The sequence below is a fragment of the Anopheles ziemanni genome, chromosome 3, assembly GCF_943734765.1.
Source record: "Anopheles ziemanni chromosome 3, idAnoZiCoDA_A2_x.2, whole genome shotgun sequence".
In the NCBI taxonomy this organism is placed as follows: domain Eukaryota; kingdom Metazoa; phylum Arthropoda; class Insecta; order Diptera; family Culicidae; genus Anopheles; species Anopheles ziemanni.
The window spans coordinates 70,997,854-71,025,325 of record NC_080706.1 but is presented as its reverse complement, the minus strand read 5'-3'; the positions used below and the strand labels follow the sequence as shown (position 1 = coordinate 71,025,325).

At 41.0% G+C, this 27,472-nt stretch overlaps 2 protein-coding genes and 4 non-coding genes across 6 annotated transcripts; 3 read left to right on the top strand and 3 right to left on the bottom strand.

Moving 5' to 3' along the window:
- The first annotated feature begins 3,557 nt into the window (after window positions 1–3,557).
- Window positions 3,558–3,630, top strand: Trnak-cuu (transfer RNA lysine (anticodon CUU)). The gene has a single exon. It is a non-coding gene; the product is annotated as a tRNA-Lys (tRNA).
- A 295-nt stretch (window positions 3,631–3,925) lies between these two features.
- Trnag-gcc (transfer RNA glycine (anticodon GCC)) lies at window positions 3,926–3,996 on the bottom strand. Its single transcript has one exon. It is a non-coding gene; the product is annotated as a tRNA-Gly (tRNA).
- A 3,844-nt stretch (window positions 3,997–7,840) lies between these two features.
- Trnak-cuu (transfer RNA lysine (anticodon CUU)) lies at window positions 7,841–7,913 on the top strand. The gene has a single exon. It is a non-coding gene; the product is annotated as a tRNA-Lys (tRNA).
- Window positions 7,914–8,399: 486 nt separating this feature from the next.
- Window positions 8,400–8,470, bottom strand: Trnag-gcc (transfer RNA glycine (anticodon GCC)). Its single transcript has one exon. It is a non-coding gene; the product is annotated as a tRNA-Gly (tRNA).
- Window positions 8,471–25,029: 16,559 nt separating this feature from the next.
- On the top strand, window positions 25,030–26,271 carry LOC131283971 (c-Myc-binding protein homolog). Its single transcript, XM_058312819.1, has 2 exons — window positions 25,030–25,162; window positions 25,246–26,271. The coding sequence occupies exons 1-2, from the start codon at window positions 25,118–25,120 to the stop codon at window positions 25,768–25,770; spliced, it is 570 nt and encodes a 189-aa protein (XP_058168802.1). The 5' UTR covers window positions 25,030–25,117; the 3' UTR covers window positions 25,771–26,271.
- A 1-nt stretch (window position 26,272) lies between these two features.
- LOC131283970 (prefoldin subunit 3) lies at window positions 26,273–27,332 on the bottom strand. The gene is made up of 2 exons (XM_058312818.1): window positions 27,119–27,332; window positions 26,273–26,830 (listed from the first exon to the last, which is right to left on the bottom strand). The coding sequence occupies exons 1-2, from the start codon at window positions 27,191–27,193 to the stop codon at window positions 26,333–26,335; spliced, it is 573 nt and encodes a 190-aa protein (XP_058168801.1). The 5' UTR covers window positions 27,194–27,332; the 3' UTR covers window positions 26,273–26,332.
- Window positions 27,333–27,472: the final 140 nt, after the last annotated feature.

Sequence of the window (27,472 nt, the reverse complement as noted above, 5' to 3'; positions counted from 1 at the left end):
GTATCATGCTCTCGAAAATGTGTTATCCCACCGAACAACTCGGCCCATCTCCCATCCAAGACCGACCGTCAATGATGATGGTCCCGTCGGTAAAGGGTTTTTTTCCAGTAGAGGAAGGGTTGCGAATTTATGAATCAATGTTTGCACATTTCCCACCCGCACTCCGGCCCGCCCCGCCCGCTTGGGTGTGTTTTCGGAACATTGTACAAACTTTTCGCATCTCTGCGAGCAAGGCGGCCGACGATGATTTACGAATCAACATGGTTAAGTTTGTTTTTGTGCCGTATTTTTGTTTGCCTCTCCAGGATGGAACAGGATGTACGCAGTCAAGTGCTCGGATCGCGCTGAGTTTAATTGTTTTCCTTAGCTCTTATCGGGGCCGGAATGTAACAAGGTCATCTTTTATGTATATTAATTTGTACAAGCCGAGGAAAATTACCAACCAATTTTTGCTTTCGTCAAATCTATTATGTTCAGTAATTTTTTAGAACAGGCGGATGTTAAAAAATAAAATTATTAAATTACGTTCAATCAAAACATAAAACAATATTGTTTTCGAAAATTATTACAAAAAAAGAAAGATATAATAGAGGTTTTAAAATTGTGTGTCGTTTCTTTGTATTTAAGCATAATAAACAAGTAAAATTTGACCACACATTGAAAAGTTTGACATAATATCATTATATGGGATCATACTTCTACACACAATTGGATTATAAAATCAACATCTTGATTCCCTCGTAGCAATTGAAACAAAAACCCTGCTGCTAAACTGGATCAATTTGGACGGATCTATGTCCCAGTATCGATGACACCATCATGCTTTGATACGATATATGGGGGAAGAACAGGGTTCGTCATTTCTTTCGCCGAGATCCAAAAGCGGGCACCCCAAGCATCAACTTGATTATGTGCTCCCAATCTGCTCGGAGTTATTTACTTAATTAACAACAATAGATGCTTGCGTTATGCAGCAGCTCCCCAAACCGCCGACAAAAAAGTGGAAACGGAGAGAAAGATATTAACAGATTCCTGTGACGCTTCCGGTGCCTCCCGCCGGCCCCCTGGGAGAAGGGGCCACCGATTCAGGTCTTGTCGAGCACTGATGTTCTCCCCTTGATCCGTAATTGAGCCGACGCTGCAGCAATCAGCAACAGTGGCGGCCGTTTGACGGCATTCACTCCGGGAGCCAATGTGCAGCAACCCCGACCAGAGTGGATAAACACGACCAAAAGTGTCGCGCAGTTCGCTGTCGCATTTGCATTTTGTAAAAATCGGCCTGCTGCTGCCCTTGCATTGCCATAAATCTAAGGAGACACTGTGTGTGTGTCCATATGTAACACGGATTGAAAAGTTCAATGGAAAGGCAAAAGCGAAGCATGAGAAAAATCGTGCACATTAGTTATTTCCTTTTTATAGATTAACCCCTTCACAATCCGGCCAAGTCGAAAATGGCTCAAAAAATTGTCACACTGTTTTTTTACATTTTATATAGTTTTTGATCTACTAAGTCCCAATAAAAAATATATTTTTCTAAAAAAATTAGGATTTTATTGATTGATTGATGACAAGTTTGTATAATTGTTGTTTGTGACAGTAACCTGCAATAATTTGCCAATAATGAGCAAAACTGTTGTTCAATTGCTTCGATTAGAGTCAAATAAGTGAATGGAAATTTACAATCACATAAGATCGTGCTTTCGAAGTAGGTGCACTCCAAATAACCACCGGGCAAAACTGTGAAGAGGTTGGAGAGGTTGGATGAAATAGACGAAAATTTCGCATTCGTTTACGCGACTTCTTTTTCATGAATAAAAAGTATACGTACTTCCAGGGAAGTTGCATTTTCCAAATGTGTCTTATTCTTCTTTTTGGAGTAATGACCGTCTGAGGTCATATCTGCCCATTGGCGGTTTATTAGACTTCATCCCTTTGTGTACGTAGACTCTCACAGGGAAGGGCCCGGGCTCGAGTTGGGATTTGAACCCACGCCATCGAGGAAATGTCTCGTTGCTTGTTGCACGAATTTTTAATAGAAAATGTGATGTTTTTGCAAAAAATTCAGACACAAGCGTAGCAAACAACTCTACTACATGACCAATTTTTTTTATAAATTTAAGTTCGCTTGCCGTTGCGACGTACTGCAATTTCTGAATCCTGCCTTGTATTAATCTTTTGACATCTGGCTCTGAAAACATATCAATTCGACGCGAGATGGTGCAAGAGTGTCACCTTCTATGACAGCTGTACAGACAAGATTGTTTAACATAGCCGACAGTGAAAAAGAGAATATCATTTAAAACTGGCGAAAAAACAATATGCACAACACAAAAGAGGGAGAGAAAGAGTCTTTAAACGCCGTTATTTCCATAATTTCATCAAGAATATCTCATTTATAATTTACATCCGCCGATCCGCTCACCCCATTTCTCCACCAGGACCGGATCGGTGGAAAAGTACCGCGGAAAACTGGCTTGCAACACAAAAGGAAACAGACAAAGAATAATAAACCAAAGACGGCACCCCGTCCCGGCAAAGATGAGAGCGGCCTCGGTGCAGTGCGAAAATTTTGCTTGCGGATGCATAATTATAAATTCATCTTGGAGAACCGCGTTTCGCTGCTTGCGTTTAGGCCGTCGTTAGCGGTAAAGGTAAACGGTTTCTTTTTCCAAACACACACACACACACATGATCCATTGGGGGGAGAGTGCGAGTGGTGGGGCTTTCGTGGAAGGAAGATTTGACTTTCGGTTTCGTTTCTTCGCTGTCTCCGACGAGGGAAAGGTCTATCCTTTCCGAAGCGCGAGATCCAACGCATATTGCTCCGGACACATTCCCGTGCAGTGTTGGGGTGGTGTTAACCGAGCTGCGGCAGCATCATCGTGGCAAATCACGTTTATTACAAGGTAAACATTCGATCTTTCTTGGCATGAAAATTTGAAGAACCCGACCGCCCGCCCTAACAACTTGCCGATGTTGTTTGCATTGCGATGCTTTCTAGTCGCAAGGGAATCGTCGAACAATGACTAAATTTGGTACCGGTACCATGAATTGTTTCACCGTTGGTAACTCTCCAAGAAGCCAGCCTCAGTGTCAACAGGACCTCTTGGGTAGCATTGTCAATAAATTAATTATGTATGATATCATCGATGCTTGGCAGCAATTATAGCCTGATTGTGGAGAGGCGTGTTCGTGTTGATAAAGTTAAAATAGAAATTTTTTATAAACATATTTTATTACATGGTTTAAATTCTCAAAAGAAACACATATATTTATCCTAAAAGAGCAGGTTAGCTAAATATGTTTCTTTAGGTTAAGGAAATCAAACGAACAGTTTAATTCAAATAGAATATTTCTTTTGTTGTAAAATTACTATTAAAGTGTTGTATGAAAAACAAGTCATGAAACCAATGCAATCGTAATGAAACAAGCTGAGGGAGAGTACGAAAAGTGTGATCATTACTTACCTAAATTGTTATTTCTCGAACGAAGTGATGAAGATCACCCGTTCAGATCCAGTGCCATCCTTTCATTTACCAACCATCCCTCAGCACACAGCCCGGCTAGCTCAGTCGGTAGAGCATGAGACTCTTAATCTCAGGGTCGTGGGTTCGAGCCCCACGTTGGGCGCGAGAAAAACCTTTTTATGATAGAGAAGCCATCATGTCATGCATGAATGAATTGCTGCTCCTTTAAGAAAAAGATAAATAAAAACGGTTGTAAAAGGAGCATTGAGTGAGCGAGAAAACGATACACTTTTCTTCATTCGCGATCAATGAAGAAATGAAAATGATCATAGCTATTGTTTGTGCGTATCCTTTCAGTACGCGTCCTGGGAAAGATCAGTAGCACGTATAAAAAATTAACATCAATAGAAACTGAACTCCCATTGAACGAAACTTAATCAAAAATAAATGTTTCTTATTGCATCGGCCGGGAATCGAACCCGGGCCGCCCGCGTGGCAGGCGAGCATTCTACCACTGAACCACCGATGCTTGTTGTAATTGGAAGTTTAATTGATCATCGGAACAACGCCATTTGACAAAAGTAGTTTGAAGATATTCAACAACACAACACAAGAATAAGCTCTAGCAAAAGAATTGTTAAGAAAAAAATTACCATAATTATATAGTACGAGTAAAAGCAATGCATTGTTGTATTTTCTTAAGAACCGAAAGATCAATCTTCATTGATTTTAGCTGTTGCTGTAATAGTTCATAGTAATAAGCAATATTAAAGTTATTGAATGGAACGGCCGATAACATTTTCTACCTAAATTTGCCAGATGTTTTAGTAGAACAAACAGTAACTTCAACCTTGAGTCACTTTCTCTTGCACTCCTTAACGTCTGGTAATTGCTCAAATGATGTAGTGTGGAAGAGAGACATCAGCATACACACAAATTCTATTTTTTTCCTATGATCTTACCCCTATTAATAGCGCACCACAATCAGTGGGGGTTCATCCGTCTAATGGTATTTATTCACGGTATTTAACAAAGGTAGAAAGGTATCATTTTCCCTCCCACTGCCAAACTCGTACGGGTGAAAAATCTACCTTTGAGGATCCTCGAAAATCATCTTTGAGCCTCAGTAAAGTCGAAAAAACAAACGCACAAAAATTAGGAAGCAAATTTATGCACACGTTAGCACAGCAACGTTCCAAAATGCTACACGCAATCAAAACTCTCCCAAACCTTGCCCCAACACGGTCAGTTAATAATAAAACGCACCGGAAAATTATCCGTATCTTTTACCCGTGGAAAAATAAACGGGGAAACAAAAATGAAAAGAAGGTTCCCTGGCCCGTAGGAAAATCAACGCGTGGGGAATCAGTAAAGAAATCATTCACACATGGGCGCACCCCGGACCCTAATGGTGGAGGGGAAAATATATTTTCCAGACGCACCGAAAAATCAGACGCTACTAAAGTGTACCCAAATCGAGGAAGAAATACATTAGCTTCCCTTGCGTGCGGCGGGATTTGTGTTTTTATTTTTTTACCTTATTTTTCCACCCCAAAAACGGTGGTATTCTCTTAGAGCGACTGGAGTTTGCAAGTGAACGTTTTTCGAAAGGGCCACACCAACCGGCGATTGTTTACTTTAAGGCTACACCAAGGCAATCTTCGCGTCCCGTTCGGGCGTCAGCTTGTACGGAAGGTTGGAATCGGAAAAGCGGGAGCTTGGGAAACTCGGTGCGACGCAGAGCCGAGCGAACGCCGTTGTCTGCGGACGATCGATAGAAAAGCCCAGCTTCCGTTCTAACTTACTCCTGCTCTATGTACTTGTGGGGTGCGATTTCTTATGTACTACTCCGCCCGGGAAGCTTTCGGCTCGGACCGTTTGGTACGGAAGCTTTTTTCCCTTCTTTGCGTGTACCCAAACGGCCGGCAACAGTTTCCCCTCAGACCTGCCGGTTGACGCTGTGGGAAAACGGGAAAATCTCGATCGATATTCATGTTGTGTTTTCCCCATTTCAACATTTCCTTTTCCTTGGCTTTCCCCTTGGTCCCCGTGCAAGCTCATTTGCTTGCTTTTCCGACCGCGTGGCGTTTGCGTGGCCGAAGGGCGAAGACAATTGGAAGACGCGCCATCGGCGGCCGCGCCAGACGCAATAAATTGAACGATCGGTAATTTCTGGTGGATTTTTCCACCGCCACCGGTCGGACACGCCGGGCCAAACGGACTGGGAAGGGGTGATAGACGCCGTCTTAAATACATTTCCCACCCTTCGGCTTAGAACGCGCCGTAACAAGCGATTTGTTGTGGCAGGGAGCGCCAGTACGCGAAAATTGGTAGGTTTGTGCGAAGGGCGTCTTACAGAAAAACAGTGGCCATTTAAATTCGCGTCGAAGAATACAAGGGCAATTATTGACTATTTAGTGAAATTTTTCACAGTGAACATTGATTTGTAAAGCAATGTTGATACATACATTTTCTTAATATCTGTTGTTATGTTTTATCTTATTTTATATTTAAAGGAAGTGATTGTTTTGCTGTAGACTAAATACTTTAATAATTGATTAAATTTAAGTAACATTATTATGTTTATTATTATTACAATTTCACAGAAAAAAAACCCTTAACTTTATTCATATCGACATGAAGGGGTTTTTCTTGAGGTTGGTGTCTTATTTATGCTTTTATATTTTGTTTGTATAATGCCATCCTTAGAATACTATTGGAGTTTGAGTTTTATTTTAAATCATCCGAACTATTTTCTTAAAATTAATAACAGATCTTTTTAAAATCGTTTGTTAATTATATTTTATCACGTATGAAAACATAAAATTATTCAGTATATTTTTATGAGCCCCTTCATTTTAACACCCTTTTCATGGAAACCGGTTCTCTTAGAGTCACTCAGGACTCCTCAATATTCACACATTTTTGAGCACCATAAAACTAAAACTGCCATTAAAAAGCACAACACGATTTCGGGACGTGTCACGTTCGCGGTACCTCGTTAGCTTCCGGCTTCTTAGCGATTGAAAATATAGGGGCCGCCGGTTGATTTCGTTGAACTTCCGGAAAAATTTGCACTTCAGCCATCGCCCCCTTTATCCCCTTGAATTATTTTTCCATTGGTTTTATGACTTTTCTTGCCGTGGAGCAACATTCTAGATACAAATGATGGTTGATTGCGGTAGGAAAAGTTATGAGTTTTCTTGCGCTTCCATCAAGCTTCAGACGGATTTTGTTATTTGGATTTCACCCTGGATGGTCAGAATGAAGCTTTTTCCTTGCCGCTATTTTCATCAATGTAGCTTCTCGGTGACCGTTAGTTGATCTTGCCGTGTTATTGGTTATCTAGTCAAAATATTTTTACATCCCTTGCCGGGCAAGAACGATGCTGCCTTTGACGTGAGTTTATGAAAGTTTTCCCTGGCCTTTGCGAGAGTATTCGCTTCGCCTCCAGAAGGACTTCCTTCCTCACGCAGCCGATCGACATCGAACGGTGCCAGGTGTTTGCATTCCAATCAAAAACGGTTATTTATTTGTTTTGCCTTTTCTGAGCATCAACCGCCGCCGCTCATCTGTCAAATGTCGCCGATACTTCGATTTACTTGCCCTTCCGTCGTGCGAATCGGCTTCCCGGCATTACTGAGGACGACAGACGGCAGTCGATCCTGTTTCCACCCGATCCCCTCTCACCCAGTGTAGCATTGTTGCTTGGAATTCGGGCCGTTATTACCTTCACTGTGTACACACAAGGCTTGTTTTCTTCGTTTTTTAACGTTTTGTGTTTCGCCGATGGTTTTCCTTTTGCTTTCATCAACATGCACCATGTCCTGGCAGCCGTTGCCTTCCAATTCATTCTTCTTTTTGAATGTCGCCAGAAATAGCCCAAAAATGGGCGTTGGGGCGTCAGGGAACGGCGAGGTCATCTATTGTATCAGACACAAACAATGTCCACGACATATTACTGCGCGTTGTCAATCGAATTCGAATGCAAACATCGGTAAAAAAAATCTGGGAGATGAAAGTCAAACATTTTGCTTATCGGATTTTCTGTAACAAAGCGAGGACCTTCAGTGTGTATCAATATATGTATTCGTGGAGGAAATGCTTGTAATTTGTCTTTGCTGTCGAAGCTCGAGCTTCAATAAGGTAAAATACCAGTTTTACCTAACTTTTGGTTATTTCATCAAATATTGTATTTACATTGAAACATCCTGTTTGATCCTTCCTATTGAATAGCGGTTTCTTATATAGTTTCTTTGATAATTTGTTAATAATATTGACAACTTGATCACTTGTTGATCACTTCGCACAATAAAGGAGAAACATACAAACTTATATGAAAAATTGTAATAATATTGTCATATTAGTACTCAGCCCGGCTAGCTCAGTCGGTAGAGCATGAGACTCTTAATCTCAGGGTCGTGGGTTCGAGCCCCACGTTGGGCGCTAGGAAAATCTTTTTATGATTAGCCATTTTGTCACGCATGAATGGATATATCCTAAATGATGAAAGATGATGATTATGTACATGTACATGCACCGATGATCTTGATTAAAAAGGATTCAGTACAAAAGAAGCGGCGTTATCTTCTATCTCGCCAGTGCAATCATGAATTACGTTTCTTAATCTGTCAAAAATCAATTTATTCATGTTGGGCCTTATGAATGTTTAGGTAAGATTCATTCAACATGAAAAGAAAATTAGTATGAATGGGAACCAATATGAGAAGAAGTAGCATGGCATCGAAATAGCTAATGCTACTTCTGATGATCTGTCATGTCAGAGGATCGTTGTTCTCCGGGTTATTTAATTATTTTGCATACAAAGATATATAAATGTTTGGTGATATGGTTAAGATTCATTGAAATTCTACTCAAATAAATTTTTGCATACATTAAATATGAGAAAACAACAAAAAAAGGATAGTTTACTGCATCGGCCGGGAATCGAACCCGGGCCGCCCGCGTGGCAGGCGAGCATTCTACCACTGAACCACCGATGCTTGTTGTAATTGGAAGTTTAATTGATCATCGGAACAACGCCATTTGACAAAAGTAGTTCGAATAAAATGTCTGAAATGAAGCATAGATTGTATTCACAAAAGTTATCCTTACATATGCAAAATTGTAAGATTGATACTACATGCCTTTTTTACGATCTATTTGTCGAATCTTACTTTACACGTTAGACAAACGGGTTTTGACCATAAAATAAATTTTGTTTTTGTCGGTATCCTTAAAATGAAAAAGAAGAAAGGAACGGATACGAGAAAATCAACATCATCAGCCCACTTAAAACGGCCACCACTTCAACACACCCATCCAATTGCACTACCAGACAATGGCGTTATATATGCGCAAACCAGCACTGCAACCCTCCCCAGCGCGTTCAAAAACAGCCAAATCTTTCCAACTTAATGATAATTTTATTCGCACGATCATCCTGCGACAGTTTCGATTATGGGGCGCACCATTTGTGGCTTTACAGTGGCTGGCACTTTGTATCGATCAACCGCCGGGACCGCCTTCAATCATAACCATCACCATCGGCGTAAAGGCAATAAACACAATCAATGCATGGTGGAGCAATAGCAGGAGCGGAAGACGCGAGCAAGCAAGTAAGCAAAAAAAAAAACACATCATAAAAACGTTGGCTGGGGCGACGGAACAGAGCGTCAGAAATATATGTATATCTGTTTGGCTCGTAATACAGCGGAAAAACAAAGCAAAAACAACACCAACTGCCGGTATGCCGAAAAGAAAATACAGCTACTGTAAGCAAAAATAAACTGCCAAACCAAAAACGCCCGCACGTACACAGTTTGCTCGGGCAGCAGATTTGGGGCGAACTATGGGAAACTCAATGATTGGATGACACTTTTGAGAATTATTTTGAACTAACGACAAAAAAAAAATTCCGGTAATGGGTTTACTGCTTAGAGCTCAAGAAGTAATTTTGTACCATTTTCGTCATCAACTATGGCTTCTTTTAGAATTCATCAATACATTCGTCCAAAATCTCTCTTACGGACATCATATAATCCAACAGTGACTTCTTCCATTTCACCGAATGTTTTATGGGTGCAACTTCGGTTGGTTCGGTCATAAAACGGCACTCTGGGTGGAGCGAACGGGAAGGGCACAGAGTGATGCTGGCGAGCCCCAAACCAAAGGAGCCACGATAAACATAAAGCAATAACATGAGGGAAAATACGAAAATCAATTGGAAAATGTTTGAACGGTTCTCGGCACGACGCGCGGTGTAGGACGTGGGGTGGCTAAAGCACCGTGCTGTTGGTGTTGGCAAGCAAAACATACAAAGCTAAGAAAAGCAAGCGTACCCACATATCGGGCTTATCGTGTGGGTGAGTCGGGTGAAAGTTTTCTAGGGGCAGATAATATCGCTTCCCACCGAGAGGACAATGTAGGGGATGATTAGAGGACAGATACACGTAATTCCTGCTCTGGAAGTACACACACTTTTCTGCCAATGACAACGACAAGGTGGTTGCTGGTTTTCTGGAACCCCAAAGCCCACCCCCTATGCACGGACTTAGGATGAACATTGTTAGACTTTTTTGAGAAACGTTAGGGTAATGTAGCTCATCAGAATACTGGAAAATTTGTTGGAATGTTAGTATTTTATTGGCAGACTCTTTTGAAAAAATTTAAAATATTTTTTCATTTACAAAATAGTCAACAATCCCGAAAACAATTACCAAAGAATGAAATGTATCAAGATCATTATAGAAATGGGGTAAATTTTGGTATACTTATGATATATTTGAACCGGATGGATTTGAATTTAATGAATCAACTATGATTTTCCACAATAATAAAGGGTTTTGAAGTGTTGTTGGATGGTTTTACTCTGCCTAAGCATATCTAAGAGACCAACTTCTCGAACTTTAATCTCTTCAAATCCAACAAAAATTATTTATTTTGATGATCATTAAAAAAATACTTTCTTATTCATTTGATTGCATCATAAAAATAAAGATTTAAAAACCTGATACTGTCATCAGTAACAGCATTTATGTCACTTATAAATGAGGATTCCCAGCAGGTATTTATGGATTTTCATTCAGTTACTACAATAATTATTTTTCATTGTATAATTTTTAGAACCATTCAATTTTTAAGAAAAATATCATTTTATAATTTTATAACTGATTTTGTTAAATTTTTGAATAATATGGATAACAAGTCTTTAAATTCCTTTTGAAATGTTTCACTAATTAATACTTGAATCAGTTTAGCCAAACACAAGTTTGTAGTACTGAGTTATTATTGGTTAAGCGATTTGTAAAAAAACTTTACGATTAAAGCAACTTATTACATTCACTACAAACTCACTTATCGAGCACCTGATTGATGTGTGCTAATTTGTTAATAGTCACAGCTTTTCCGTTTGCTGTCCATACCAATGGCCAGCAAGAACCAAGAAACTACCGATTTAAATGCACCCAACTTCTTCTCGACCAATCCAACGACCCGTACGTTTTCCCACCGCCTTTGCCTCTGGCAACACCAGGCTGCAACACGAAGAACAGAGGGCCATTTGTCTAGAGCAAGTGTCAGCAGTTTTTCCGATCTACTACCATTTTGCTGGGCCGGAAAACTCTTACCCAAAACCGACCGTATCCTCCAGCTGCTTGAAAGCTGAGAAGCAGGGGTTTCCTTTTTTGGGAGTTACGTATTTTTTTCGGTTTCATCCGCTCCGTAATGTTTCATTACTCACCGTTGCGTTTCACTTCGTGCCGCGTCTCGCTTTAGCTTTGGGATGACCATGGTGCGTCTTTCGTGAACCCGCCTATACACCCGCCTGGTGAGATCCACGTGCCAACACAAACATGTTCACGTGTCTCCATGCGGGTGAGAAATCAAAGTAAGCAAACCGGCGCTTACTACGCACGCAAGGGTGTGCTGGAAGACAAATAGAGGAAACACATTTACTCGTGTCAAACTTTTTCCTTTCCTAGCCGGGGTGTTTGCTTTTTTTCAACATTGTTTTCTACTGAGGCAGCACTTTTTCCGATTGTGCCCAGTGTTGGGCAGATTTTGCGGTGCGTTGGAAAATTAATTAAGGTGATTATGGACCATTGGAATGCTCTGACCGATCCCGGACGCTGGTGAAGTGTGGTTATTTTCCTTTCTTTTTTTAAAACTTCCCCAACATGCGAACACCGTTACCCGTTCGGGCCAAACCACGGGAGACTAGATTAAGCAAAACGAAGATAGAAAAAAATCATCGAGAGCACAAAATACTAGCCCCCTTTCGGGAAGTGTCACGGAAGCCATTTGAGGGGAAGGATTTCGAAATGTGTGGAAAATGTGTTCATGTGTTAGCGAACAAAACGAAGAAGAAGGAGAAAGGGGTAACACCAGCGCGAAACAATTACGACATCGTGGAAATATTTTCCACCAGTGCCAGAAAAATGACGACCACGATGGCGACGACGTCGATGACAGCGTACTGCCCGTAGGTGATACTATTTGAATAAACCGTGCGTGTCTCGGCGTTCGAATGAAAAGGAACCGTATTCATTCATTCATTCATTCATGCTTCTCCTTTTTTTCGTATCCTTCTGGCATTTGACTATTGTTGGCGACACGGTTTTTTGCCAATTGCGACCGCCAGACGTTCACTTGTCCACTCTCGAGGCTGTCCAGGCTGGTGTGTGGATATGGTTCCATATTCTGGACGGAACAAACGCCGCGGGACGTTTCGGAACTCCACAGTTTGCTGTTAATAAAAAGAGGGTGGAATAAGGGGATGGCAGTAGCTGGTTCCCTCAAGGAGCAGGTAATCGAGGGACGATCGAGATGGTCATCTACAATTCCGTCAACTTTCGTATCGAATGTCGCACGAAGCACGGTCGCATTCTCACACCGCTTTTCCTTGGCTGGCTCGCATAATACACCTCTGTGCATAATATTAGAAGATACACATGTTTCTTTTTTTAAATTGGTAACTTCAAGCGTGAGAAGTTTTCAAGACGTTCATTTTTTTTTTTTGAAAACTTTTCTCACTGAGTTAATCTATTTGAAGCTTTAGTTGACTATGGACTTTATTTCATACAACAAACAACATTTTTAAATCGTTAAGTATGAGTCTGGAATTTCAATATTATAAATTTATGGATGGACCACATCCGAATTAACATCAGTTGAGTCTTAAAAGTAATGAGAAATGCTTATATACTGGCTTCCTTTGTAACATTGTGACGCTTACTGAGCATTCATATGAACTTAAAAACTATAAAATTTAAAGAAAGATAATGTCTAGTATCGGTTTAATTGAATTTTTAAACTTCACAGTTAACAGTGAACGTAAGGATGTTTGGTGAAGAACGCTAAGAAGTGAGAAAAAATAGGTTTAATTATTTTTGTAAATGTATCTGATTTGATCAACAATTTCCCTTTGATCTGGATAATTTGTATTCCCCTAGTTCACCTACTATATTCCAACAACCATTAAGCCATGGGTCACACAACGTTTAAAAGGGGTGGAGTAATGGTAATCCCGATCGTCAAAAATTGTAGAAAAATACATATCTAAATAAATGCTGTTGTTGCGCTCTTCACTGTGCGTTCATCTAATTCACTGTGAAACAAACGGACAAGCGTTCCCGGCTACCGAATACGAGAAAGACATTTCTATTGATGATATAGGAAAATGACTTAAGGGACTATTTTTGTTATTTTAGACGATAACCCTCCTCACCGTGGCCAGTTGGCCATTTCGTTCCATCCGTTCCATTCGTCGGGAGCGTGTTTTGCTTTCCACCGTCCGCATTCCACTTCCTTCCCCGAGGGCGATGCAGCACACTTCCTTCCGACTAAACCCCCTTAAAAAAGCGGTAGAACCCTGTTCGCATCTCGTCGATCCATGCCGACCATTGCGAAGAGCCCCGTGTTGATGTTTGCCGTTTGCTGTATTGTTGTTTCTACCCGTTTCAGTGTCATCTTGCTCTCATTTCTCTCATCCGGCCCCACTGTTATCCTTCGATGCCCTGAGAAGCGACCGTCCGGCAACAGAAACACAAGCATTTCGCTCCAGGAGACACAAGCGATGACGACAGCGTCCTGCCTTCGCTGCGTTCGGCTGCTTTGAATTTACGCTTTTATTTTATTACAACCGTTGCGAAACCTCATCCTTAGAATTTCTCTCTCTTTCGTTAGAGGTGGATGCTGTTGTTTACCCATTTATTTCCGCTTGACCACTTGCCTATTACTGACCAAATCGGCCACCAGCGGCCGGGAACTCAAGAATCACGAAGGTCGAGCGGAACGGCACAGAAGACACGGTGTCGGTGTTTCCGTTTTAGAGCCACCCTCCCCTTCAGACACACACACACACACACAGACAGGAACACAAACACATTCCCACCGGACGGCCAGACGCCGGCAAGCCGGGGCAAATGGGGATGAAGAGTTTTGCAATGTTTTTCTATAATTTTCCATTGTTTATAGAGGAAAATTGTTTCTTCCCCTGTTTACGCAGGGTTGTCTGTTTCTAATGTGAAATGAGTGTCCTTAGGTGTGTCTGTCTGTTTGTGGTTGGAAATGTGCGTATGTTTGTGCTTACTTTTTCTGTTGTTCTTTGCATTGCAAGCAACGAGATTGAACAACCGACCAAGGATGTAAAAAATCGAAGTGAAGCAATGCTAAAGAAACGTGAACTCTTGGGGAAAGAAAAGTTTAAAAATGGATTCGAGTAACAATGAATCGCAAAAGGAAAGAAGTTTTAAAAATTTGAAGGCATTCTTTGTATTTTAAGTACTTTTAATTGTGTACATTTTAATATGCTAAAGAAAGAAGATATTACAATATATCATGTGAAATAATGATTTCGACCAAACTTGATCGGTTAAGAGATCAAGATTTTTTAGAAGATTTGGAAGGTATAAATGCTACTGCTTTGTATTTTATTTTTCACATTGTTATCAAATTATTGATGCCAATAACTTATCAAAACGTTTAAGTAGAACTGGATTAATGAAGTTTTTATATTTTTTATTTATTTTTATTTATTTAGACATTCCAATTATTATTAACACTCTGACAGCCGGCTACATCTATAGATGTAATGGATCCGTTTCAGTTTGCATCCGATCACATCATTTTGGTGTGCTGTCAACGCTGTCACCAGACAAGCACCACAGACTACTGAATGTAAACAAATATCAAATGGAAAGTAAACAAATTCCACAGGGCGCGTTGCTGTTCGTTCGTAAATTCTAATAAAGATTGAAAAAGAATTATCAAACAGGGCGGCCAGATACGGAGGAACTAGTGCAAACGCGCCGGTCGGAAAGCGTTGTGACACCGTGAATTGTGCGGCCGTCAAAGTGTTAAAATTATGCACTCCATACTATTACACATTATACTTTGTGGTAAGGTTGATTTTAGAAAAATATGAGCGTTAACGAACAACAATATTCGATTGATTTTGGTTAGAATTGAATGAAGAATTGATCGGTAATAAGCTCTCAAAATATGTAATTAAATTAAATCAATGTAAAAAGGTACCAACTACGCTGAGTTCTTACTTTAAAAGATCAACAATTAAATCTCATCCACACACTTTGAATTGTTCCACTAATCCTCAATGTCAAATCGATCGTCTGCCGCACAATCAGTCCCAAGAGTCAGAGTCATCAAAAAAGAAGGGGAAAAGGCCGACAGCAGGGACAGCAATCGACTAGCGGCCCCTTGAATTATTCTCTGCCAGGAAACTCAAAACTTTTCCATCCTCCAACGGTACTTCATTCACTTATCGATTGCCCGACCGTATGGAAATTAAGATCCCGAAAGTGCCGTAACACCTTTTCCCTATTCTTTCGGGTGCTTTCCGTTACTTTTTGCGCATTTTCCACCACTTTTTTTCCTGCATGTGTCTGTCTTCCCTTTGTTTCCCGCATCGTGCCGCCCATCATCGAAGCGTATCAACCCAGACGGCGGTGCGTTTGTTTGTCTTCCCGGCGTTGCCCTTTCTCTGCCACCGAAGTCCCGAATCTCAATAAAACGCATCGTTCGTGGGCGTTAAGGGCAGGAGGGGTTTTCGCAGACCGCGACGGAAGCATTCCGAGGCATCCAGACTGGCCACATGATTATCACAGGGAGCAGCAGCGACAGTCGCAAAGAAAGTACCTTAATGGAAGAACATTTTTCACCCTAAACCGCCGTTCCAAGGACAGACGGATGATGGCGGCCTTTATGTAAAAGGACCCGACCAAACCCCAACCAGAGCTGAGGGTGGCCTTAAAAAGGGCAACAGTCAGCGAAAACAGCTGGCCGCTTAAGGCTACACTCAGCGAAAAACACACAGGCCACGGTTGCCGACAGCAGGTACATAAGACTGTGGGTGACTCCGATTTTGTACATAGGCCCTTCGTAGTTGTGCTTTCTTCCTTCGACCGAAAGCTTTTGCCAGACGCTCATGTTGAAGCGGAACTTTGTTGCGTGTAGACAGAAAGCTCCCTTCAAGTATATAATCGCGAGCCGGTAGAACGAGGACTACGTGTAAAGAATTTAATTTGCCGGCTGTAAATTTGTTTGCACGGTTGAACAATTTAGTTATGAATTAGTGTGGGGCGAAGGCCATTTTCAGCATTCATTACGCCGGATACTTTATGCAAAGCTAATAAAAATATTCTCCAACATTAACCGGTGGGGATTTCATACCGTTTCTAATTATGTTTGCGTTTTTTATTAGAAAAAGCAAGTAAACTGACAACAAAATAGATAGTTAAATAATAGTTAAAGTTTGTGAACCATTTTACTCATTGTATTACATGTTTTTATAAAAGTTGAATTATTAAACTTAAGCATAGGGTAATTATGATGTTTTTTCAGTGTTTATCTGAAATAGTAATTTTTATTTGCTTGTTTTCCATCCATGAATGCAAGCAACATTGTCCAAGTCAAAATAAAAATGATGGTTAACATTAAACCAACCAATTACTTTAATTTAATTCTAGTATGTTTTTAACTTTATTATTGCAGTCATCCACTTGGCTCAATAGAAGAAATAAGGAAACTGCAAAAAAATCTAGACTACTTTCGGTTACCTATTTTCATAATTTATTTGATGTGATGCATTTCTAGCTTAATGGCATCAGAAAGCAAAATGTTATAATTTTAGACATAATCAATAAGCACAAGATGATAATGTAGTATCCGTTTGTCTTTCAATTATTTTATTGTTTCCTTGTTGATTGTCCATTCAGCCGGAGTAATTTTTTTGAATAAGACTTTAACTTTTGTAGACATCCGATTTTATTCTTCAACAAATACACTATGCATTTGCGTCTTTTCGGTTTATTAAAAACTTTATATTTAATTGGGGTCTGCGACAGCCGAGCCGTAGCGCCGGTTAGAAAATCGGCTCATGAGCGCCGGGGCTCACCACCTCGACGGCGTGGGTTCGAATCCCAACCGAGACCGGACCCTCCCCTGTACGAGAGGACTGACTATCCACGTACAACAGGGAAACAAGTCTCGTAAGCCCTTAACGGGCAGGCATGACCAAGAGGTCGTTTACGCCAAGAAGAAGAAGAAGATATTTAATGCGTTAAAAAAACATACAATAATATTTGTTTACCGTCAATAATAATTCCAATTTAACAAATATGAAATTAAACCAAGGTATTTGGAATTCACTGTTATCCCGGTTGAGCCCCCGCGAAAGTTTTTGGTCAGTTTTCTATATTCATTATTAACCAATCTTCTATAATCGCCCTCTGATTATAAATTGAATTCAAAAATTAGCTATAAGATTAGAATTGGTCTTCAGGAGGCGGAAGAAATGATCACGAGAGACCGAAAATGTGAAATTGAAGCCAAGCGTTATAATCATAGCACACAAGCTGGTACAACTTTGCATAAAAAGAAATATCTGGGAAGATTAGATTGAATTAGAATGAATATAGCAAATAGAAATATATCAAATTCAAATATCATAAAAATTGCAAAATATTTTGATTGCAAATAACATATTTAAGTAAAAAACTTTATTTTGTATATGTATGTTTGCAGCTAGTGCAAAATGTACAGTAAAAACAAGCAAGGTCAGTAAATCTCATTATTATCTCAATACATTTACAATACAATGAAAAATCTAGTTAAACCAATCAATCGATTGTATTGTATAAAGTGATTGCAGAATTGATGTCTATCTTAGAATAGTTTTCAGAAGGCCCATTCAAATTCAATGGTTTTTATATTACAAATAAATGGGAAAGCTAAGTTTTGCTGGTAAAAGACACTCAAAATGTTGATAAATTAAACATACTACGAATAAATATTGATCTGTACCCGGTACCCGTTCAACTTTTAACTTATTTTAATTTTAAGTTTTTTTCTGATGGCGATTGAAGATAAAACACCATGCGTCTCCATCCTTCGGTGATCATTCTGCACCAGGCGTCTCCATTAAAAATAGCTCAACAACACAACAACAGTAGATTCAGGCCAAATAAGCCGTATTGTTTTGTATGGCTTTTTCAACTATTTAAACATCTTTTTCTGTAAAGTAAACCTGTCAAACTTTTTGAATGTGAAATAAAATAAAACAAAGTAATTGTAAAATTTATTACTTTGTTCTGACACAATGAACAACACTCATCTAAAGATGTTTACCTTTCTAAAGGGAAATTGAAGTAGAGAATAAATGAGCGGAGTAAATTAAAGGTGAATGTAAGGTTTTGTATCTTATTTCAATATCTAACAGGTAATAGTGATATTCATTTCCTATAGCATTGCCAGCCGACTCTTCTTCGCTAACTAAATACAAACAATGGTAGCAATATTTATTTCCGGTATCTTTCATCTAAGTAATGTATCCCATGGAAAATCAATAGGTTTACCATTTAAATTACCAACTCAAAAAAATTACCCAGCAACACCAACTACCATTCCCTTGTGTCCGTAGAACATAAGCCACTTTATTTCGATTAGAACCATATTCTTGAAAGGGTTAGAGTAATGAATACTCGTTGGGGTTTTATAATGGTTATGTAATCAATACCTTTTGCAAATTATAGGTGATGGGTCTAGTTCAAGGTGTGGTCTATAACGTTCCTGAATTACTCATCGCGCCTAGTCTTTTTGAAGAAATAGTGATTTATGAACCAACGTAAAAATTGACTACAAGATACGTGATCGTTAGTGTACATCTACAGCCATGTACAGTAACATGTTTGCTTCGAAGGAAAATAACAAAAATGAAAACATTCTATGAAAGTGCAAGCAACTATCCCTTCCTTCTTGTTTTGCAAGTCCTGCACTGCACAATATGGCATCATTTCGCACGAAGAAAGTGATTGTTAAGGCATAGCGTGAAAAGCTCTCGATGCACATTTACGGAGTAACACGCCTACTTCCACTAGAATCGGGTTGTCAAACAGAGAGAAAAAGCTTCGATGGCAGTTGCGCTGGGCTCGATCTGTCCAACGGATGCTTCTGATTCGCTGAACCTGTATATCAGTGCATCGGTAAAGTGCATCAACACATAGAGCGGAGAAGAAGAAAGGAAAGAACGAGTTAAATATAAAGAAAGAAAATCAAAAAGGAAAATCACACAGCACGACGGAAGCTGCATCCCAAGGAGCGAACGGGGAAGGACGAAGTTGCAGTTTACTATTTTCTAGCACCGCGGGGAAAATATATGTATTTGGACTATTTTCCAAACGCCCTTCTCCCCGAGAGTGCAGGTATTGGTCGCATATACCCACACAACAAACGATTGCAGCCTCGACCCAGCGCCAGCGACAAAACTGCTACAACACAACAAGCGATCGTTGCGGACCAAGGAGGCGGACAAACATTGTGCAACAGTGCATCCGTTGCATCTCGACAAGCACGCTCGCAAGCGCCTCCGCCGGAAAAGGATAACACTCCCTCAAGACGAAGCTCTTAGATGAGGTTCGTGGTGCAATCGGGGGTGTCAACGCTGTCGGCAAAACACACAACAAGCGCGGGGTGTATTTAATTTGTATTTATGTAGCAATAGGAGCTATTATTCTGCTCGCATTCGCTCTCCTTCTCTCTCACTCAAACCTATTCCGTTGAGTCACGCGCACAACCATTTTCGCACACCCACAAAGCACCGAGTGCAGGGAGAGCGCGTAGGAGACGTTGGAGGATCAGCAGTTGGCCCCGTCAACAGCATCAGCAGACGAACAGTAGAAGCCGGAGCAGCAGCAGCAGCAGCAGCAACGGCAACAGCATTTGCAACCGAGCGCTTGCGATGTGTATGTAAATAATAAATAAACACAAATACACAACCCGAGCGTCCCCGCCAGGGAAAACAGTCGGCCTTCCACCAACCACCGGGCGTCTCCATCGTCCGTATGTGCGATCATCTTGTGCATTTTCACCGTCGTCGTGGTCGTCGTCGTCGTCGTCGTCACACTCGCACACTAGCTCGGCTGATCCGAGACCGTCGAAAAGATGCTACACACGCTGGCGAAGGAACCCACCATGCCTCCTCCGTTCCACACGTCCCGACGCGCAGCAAAAACAAACGGTTGTGTGTTGTGTTGCATTTTAATATAAAACATGTTTTGTGTTGCTTTATCCCCTTCAGTCGATGTTTTGACGCTGTGTTGTGTTGTAGTGCCGCTGGACCGGGCCAGCTCGAACGGTACCGTCGGGAGTTCGCGCGCGTACGAACAGTCGGTTCGCAGGGTTTTGCAGTTTGCACCGGTAGCATTCGATCTCGACAGTTTTGTTCGAAACCTGAAAACGCGCAACGATCATTCAATATCGGAAGAAAGATGAACAGCGAGCGATCGCCCAGCATCAAGAGCGAGGAAGTGAGCCAGGACGTACCGGAAGCAGCTGACAACGGCAATAATCCGGGTAATGACACGGGAAAACCAGGGGTTTTTAATCAAACTTTTTCCTCGAATAGATGAATCTTTTTCAGACATAATTATTTGCAGATTTGGGTTCATCTTAGATTTTTTACAGAATTCCACCGGCCTTTTTCCAGCAATCGTAACGGGGTTTTAATGCAAATTTTATTTTTCAGCTAACTTTTCAATCAAAACATGTAAAGAAAATGAAGTCAATAAAAGTTGTCCATTTTTTCGTCCTTCCGAAATTTATTACTACAAAGTAAACAAGGTGCCATTTATTTTGTTTCATTCGAAAATAGTCGGTGTTAGCAAATACATTGAATTTTTTAAAGTATTTTAACGAAGGTAATATTTTTGTATCAGAATTAATTTATTAAGTATTGTTTCGCGTTTATAGATAACATAGATATATAATGCAAGAAGGATCCATTTTTCCATGACTTTAGTTCCCGAAGAACCGTTCCCGTAGTATTTACCAATACATTTTTTGTCAACAATCTGGTTAAAATTGTTCTTACATTTTTTTAACAATATCAATTATCTGGTCATTGCATTGTTTTAAAGATACATAAATCAAATGTTTAGTTCTTGGCTAAAACTATTACAATCGTTTAGTCAAACAAATTACAACACGGAATTTCGACACGATTATAGTTTGATTAACTTTTTCTTGCAACCGTCTATTAATTTTGGTATTGAACGGAATTTTGATTCCACTAAACAATTTTTATTTAACAATATTTATAAATATTTTATTATCAATTTTCTAATGAGCTTGTATGAAGATTTCATGTATCTACAGGAACGCGTTTAGTTTAATATGTACAGTATTTATTACGCGAAATTATTGATCATGATTATGATGATGAAAATGATTTTCTGGCGAGTATTTTAAACATTACGAGGTTCAAACAGCCTCTTTTGAGTTTCAAACAGCCTCTCTACATGTTAAACACAAAAGCAAAGCGTTATCTTAACCAGTGATCGGAACTGTTCTAACCAACATGGTCGGATAATTGCACCCTGGAGTTTTGAATGGATATCAAACTAATTTGAGAGCACATTTGTGTAATCCAATCAACACAGAAGGAGCTTTTTATAATAATTCAAACAGGACAATTGGTTTGTTGTCTGCCTTACTTCCTTCAGTGACAGTAGAATTCATGGATCCATTTTTTTCGCAAGACAGTTGTTGATCACGTGTTTTCCAGGCAACGGTCAAAATGTGACTGAATTCGAAGCTTTACTTTGGAAGCAAACATGCAGACCAACTCTTTTATATAACCCGTCGGTTCCGAACCAAACCGTTCGGGTCCCATTCGGCATGTTTCGTCAAACTCTTCCCGAATGCTTAGTATATAGGCGCCCCGCTCAACCATAAACCCACACACGCACAGAGAGCAAAGGTATCCTTTGTGAGGCAAACTTCTGGTCGCATCCGCCATCCTTGCGCACGAAGAAATACGTTGAGGCAGGCCATGGGATGCTGCAGGCAGACGGCGATGAAATCCTTCGGCTGTAAACGATGCTGCAACTAGGCGCAAACAGAACGCTCCCTTCTGCCCCATGCGGAAAAAAACAGTAGTAGTGTAGGTGCGCCGCCGTTCGTTGTATATTGTGTAGTGTACATTCTTGTTGATGTGGCGTTGTTGGCAGGCGCTGCTGCGTTGTTGCGTTGTTGCCACTGTTGGGGCAATAATGTGTGTAGCCGTAAGCACGGACGAAAGCCATACCCAATCGGGGCGTCGCTTTCTTCCACAACAATAATGGCCGTCAAAAGGGGGAAGAGAGTTCCTTTCGATTGCACTATACCTACTGCACATCTTCTTCTTGTGGAGGCAAATTTGTGTGTCTATCACACGGCAGGCCATTATTCCTCTTGGCCTTTTTATTATCCACCCAACGAATGCGAACCATACGCGATGCTTACGGGAAACAAAGATGGCGGCAAGGTATCACTCCCCCTACAACCTCCCCGCACCACCCATCAACGAGAGCATATCGAGGAGGAAACCAAGGGAGAGTTGTCGGGATATATTTCCTTGTATTTTTCATCAATCTCCTGCTTCGAGCCTCACCACCTGCCCCGGGGCTGTCTGTGGGGGGGAGGTCGGGGGTTTCCCAGGCTAAAAAGGCGTGTTTCCCTTGGATATAGTGCTTGGGTGTGCACTAGTTTTGTATTATTGTTGCCTGCCTGTACACTCCCTGGCAATGGTTTGTGCACTATAGTGTCTCGCGTAGCCTTCGGTGCAGCACACAAATTGCAATAACACAAACGATCACGGCACAAGCGGTCTGCATGTGCGCGTGGGTATGCCTGTGGCCCTCTTCTCACTCGTTAGCCAGGCAGTGCGGTTGTCCCTGTCCAGCACATCCTGGGGATCTCCCAAGACAGAAACATGCTCCTCCGTTTCTTATTCGTTGCTGTTTTAAATGGTAAACCCGAGCGGGAAGCCCTGGCGAACACCGAACTATTTTGTTGATTATTATTTACCGTGTTTATTTTCTTACTCCCCGTGTGTGTGTGAGTGTATGTGTGGGTCTTCCGTAGCCAATTCCTTTTCCTCCTTGTTTGGGCAGCTTGGGGATAGTGTGGTACCGACCTCTAATCGGGGACTGCAATATCTGTTTATCATTTACCCCGTGTGTATACCGGGATACCGAAAGCTTTCCCACCAATCGGGACGCCATTTTCTTTTGCCATTTTGCAGGAGTTGCAGCAGAAAGCTGGTGACGCACCAGAAGCAACTAAGGAGGATCGACAACGAGACGATGCACATGGTGAGTGTGTGTTACATCCTTACAACGGCATCGCATAGAACGAGAGAGGAGTACGAAGTGGCTGCGAAGGGTAGTTTTTCTCACCATAAATATTGTTTTAAATCACTCCTTTTTTGTGCCCGTCCGGTTCCCTCCTCCTTCGATCGGGTGAAAGTAATGTCGAGCAGGTGGGAAAGTGGGGGCAACGGCATGTTCATGTTTTGGAGAAACACCAACATAAGAAGTGCAATGCTAAATGCTGTATATAGGTGTTAAAAACTCGTTGGGTGCAACCCAGCAAGTAACACAACTATGTATAATAACAACATAACAATAACAACAACGTTTACAGCGGGGAAAGGGCATCTCCGCCTCTCTCGCAATAAGCGGGACTGGCTGTTATATTTAGGCGACGATGCAACCCATTCCCAAGCGCACGAAACGATCGCAATAACACTCCACACGGGGCCAGAAAATGCAGCAATACAACGAACTACAAGCGCGCATTATTGGATGCAGCAATGTACGCCCTTACGCCAACGACGTGTACCATCTTAGTAGCAGTTTGAAGCCTGACCTGGTCGGTCTGAGAACTCGAGGACATCTAGCCCACATCGTACAGAATGGACTCTGCGACGGTTAGTATTCCCTGTCAGGTAGTCGATTTGAACAATAACTGTCAGTGCAGTACGGTTGAGATGTCCACGCATCGGGAACCTACGGTCGTCGAGCTGATAGCACCTACTACACTGTACCCCTCCGTTGTGGCACAAGCGAAGGTGGTCAGCGAATCAGCAGCGGTACTAACGCACGGAAGACTACGTCGAATAGGAGCCCGACATAGTCACTCGAAACGGCTCGGAAGCAAATGGCATCCTTATCGTTTGGCTTCTAGCCCAATGAAATCAAAAGTACACTTCGCCCAACATAATCTACAAAATCTCAACCAGATCCGGTTGGATTCCGTCGTGGAGCTGGTAGCTTGCAAGGAAGGTGACTGCTCCAGTACAACGAACACAAGTAAAGAGGAACATGACGTTATATTGTTATTCAGAAATAATATAGAATGTATTTCCAGTGAGCAGACCAATAAAATTTAAATTAATAAATCAAGTTGTTACCTTTCAAATGCTGTTACCCTAAACACAATACATTTTTTCGTATTACAAAATATCACAATTTGTGGTTGCGATTGAGAGAAAGTCATTAAACGTCCGAAAGAATTTTTGATCCATGATAATGGATTTACAAACAATTAAATTAAAAATAAAATAAGAAAAAGTTTTTAAATTAAATTTTTGATCTAATTTCAAGTGATCTCTAGCAAATAAGAAACCATTTATGAAGCAATATATAATTTATTTTGAAATTAAGCTCTAACGTATAATACATAACAGCTATTTTAAAAACTATGAACGACTTTCAAAGTCACGAAAATATTTCAATGGTTCGACATGAAATAAATTGAAAATGAACTATTTCACCACACGCATGCTTCAAATTTTGTGATTGATGGCAGTTGAATTTCTTAAAAACTAGAAAAAATAGAAAAATATTACCTTAAATAAAGCTGTTGATTTTGTAAAGGACTTTTATTTTAGGATCCTATGTCCAAATTGGTTCTAAAACTAAAAAGTTAATTACCAATTTAAAAAAAAGCCTAAAATTACGACCAAAGTTTCACACACAGTTTATTTATCTAAAGCTATGTAGAACGTAAAAAAATTTGCTGCTTAAACTTATCCGTCTGCAAAATGCTTTGCGTTTGAGAGTTTATTTGTTCATACGTTGGTCATAATGGAAAAATGCAAGGCTTTGGAATCCGTCACATGGGATTCAAATCTTTAAAATCCGTCAGATGGGATTCGAATCTTTGGAATCCGTCTAGGAATTGAATCTTCGAATCTTCTGAATCCTGATTATGCCAACTCTAGTCTGAACTGATGCAGTTTGATAACCAACGTTCTAATTCAGCTATCGATCCGTGGTGCTCTTTGCGTTGGATAAATCTAATTTCGAGTTATGACCAATTCCAACGAAACCGAAGAAAAAATGGGTACCTACAAGGTAAGCTTGGATCCTTGGCGCTGCATTTTCCATCTGTCGTGCTTCTTTTCATGCGAACGCTTGTTTTCCTCGATTCTCCGTAGCCGATTGATGTTTCTAAGGAAGACTTCCGTAAATACCTGGAAAGTACAGGAGTACTCGACGCCTTGACACAAGCTTTCATAAAATGCAACGCACAACGTCCCAAAAACGCAATAGAGTTCGTTAAGCAGCAGTTGGGCGATCCACTACAGGAAACGGATGTGGAGATTTTACGGCAGGAGCTACGAAATGCTCGTAAAGAAATTGAGCAGCTGAAAAAAGAATTAAGCTCCAGCAAGCCAAACACGGCCGGTGACGAAAAATTAGCATCGAGCTTGGATTCCGAAACAGCGGCACAAAACGGCACTGCGGTGGTGCACGCGAGCGTGGAATCGAACGTCGACACACCTACCACTGCTTCTGAGGAAATGGGTGCAGCACAGGCGGCACCGCTTGGTACAAAAGAACAAGCCAAAAATGGCGAAGGTACAAAGACCGATGCACCTACCGACGAAGTACAAAACGTGCCACTAGTGGAGAAGTCAGAAGAGCCGGAGAAACAGGGAGATGATAAGAATCAAAACTAATTATGCGTATAAGTTTAGATAAACGCATGTCAGCTCTAGCGGATCAGGCGTTCGAATAGTAGTGATTATTCCACTGGTGGAATAATGAATAATCCAATGACCCGTCCATCATAAATACAGGCTTGATATCAGTGTGAAGAACGGATTCGTCGTGTGAAAACTTAATCGATAACGTTATTCCTCTGTTTGCTAGCATGGTTTTTGTTAACAAAACAAGAGGTAGAGTTATGATTGAATGCCAAGTGCTTGTTCGTTTTGTATCACATATTTATCAATGCCGCTCATTAATATGTGTGTCATTCCATGAATTGCCATCATCAGCTGCTAGCTGCACGTATCTCAAATTATGTTATAAACTCGGAAGTAGAAAGGTGGCAAGCATATATCCATATCGGTAAGCGATAAAACCAATGAAAGCGATACGTGTCAATCAAGAATTAATGAAAATCATTCCAGCCAGCATGAACTATGAACTTAACTAAATAAAACATAACGATGAAGAGTCAAAAATGCAATTTTATTTCCCTCGCTTCAATTTCTTTAAACATTTGATGCTTCCTTGTTACGACTTGTCCTCCCCGGAGGCCTTCAAGGCTTGCCGTTTCTTAACATCATAATTGTGCACGCGTGCCATATTGACTTCGGTAGTGGTGATTTGGTCGCGCAAGAATTCCTGATCGTGCTCCAGGCACCGCAGGTTCACCTCGGCCGACTTTTTGTTTTGACGTAACAACTCCTCCGCCTCATCCAGAGGGTACTCCAGCATAACGTTAGCCCCCAACCATAAGCATACCGTTTTCGTGGGGGGCATTGTGGTCTTCACAAACACCTGCTCGCTGAGAAGGAACTGTGTCTCCTGGTCGTCCGATTGGTCGCGTAGGATCTTTATCATCTCCAGGTTTTTCGTTAGGTCTGGGATTTGTTGTCGCAGGCGACGTTTACGAGAAATCATGCTATACTCCATGAAACGATACTTGCTGTGCTGCTCATCGAAGTTTTTAAGCACTCTCTCTACACTGTCCTCGTTGCCGGAGTCCTTCATGTACTTCTCAACATCGTCCTGAAAAGCAGTGGTAATGATAATGGATACAATCAATTCAAAGATACATCTTTTAGAGCGTATAAGGGTTTGCGGTTGCCTATCGCTAGCACAGAGCGGCGGGACGGAGTACACAAACCAAAACATTAATCCAATAGCTATTGGGCTGATAAATAACCATCCTAATCAGCGAAGCATTTTGTAGTACATTTTATTCATAACTTTACTGCCATCGCTTCTATTCACCCTCGTACAAATCACCGTTTCAGTGCATTGACATAAAAGGGCATTAACATAACACCTACTCACCACAAACACGGCCTCCGGTATGCCCGCATATGATTTTTGGTCGTTCTCTAGTTTTGGTAATTCTACAACCTCCATCGTACGGCTGCTGAATAAATGCTGTGGCGAGACTAATTGTTCTGTGACGACAGGATCGATAGTTTTAGTGAATGTGAATACACGAAACACGCATTAATCACGATATGCGGCTAGCCGCAACAACCTTTTCTGTGCAGCAATATCTTTGCAGGAGGCAAGGTCTTGTCATGAGAACAAAAGTCGTCTTCAAAGTGGATAAATAATTACTTGTGCTTTTTACGCAAGAAATATGATTCGAAATCGATTGTCAAAAGTTCAGCCTGATCATCAATTACTTTT

Coding starts and splice junctions, on each gene's coding strand:
- LOC131283970 (XM_058312818.1), bottom strand. CDS start 27,193: ATGGAGGTTGTAGAATTACCAAAACTAGAGAACGACCAAAAATCATAT. Junction 26,831..27,118: donor TACCGGAGGCCGTGTTTGTG/GTGAGTAGGTGT, acceptor ACTGCTTTTCAG/GACGATGTTGAGAAGTACAT.
- LOC131283971 (XM_058312819.1), top strand. CDS start 25,118: ATGACCAATTCCAACGAAACCGAAGAAAAAATGGGTACCTACAAG. Junction 25,163..25,245: donor AAAAAATGGGTACCTACAAG/GTAAGCTTGGAT, acceptor GATTCTCCGTAG/CCGATTGATGTTTCTAAGGA.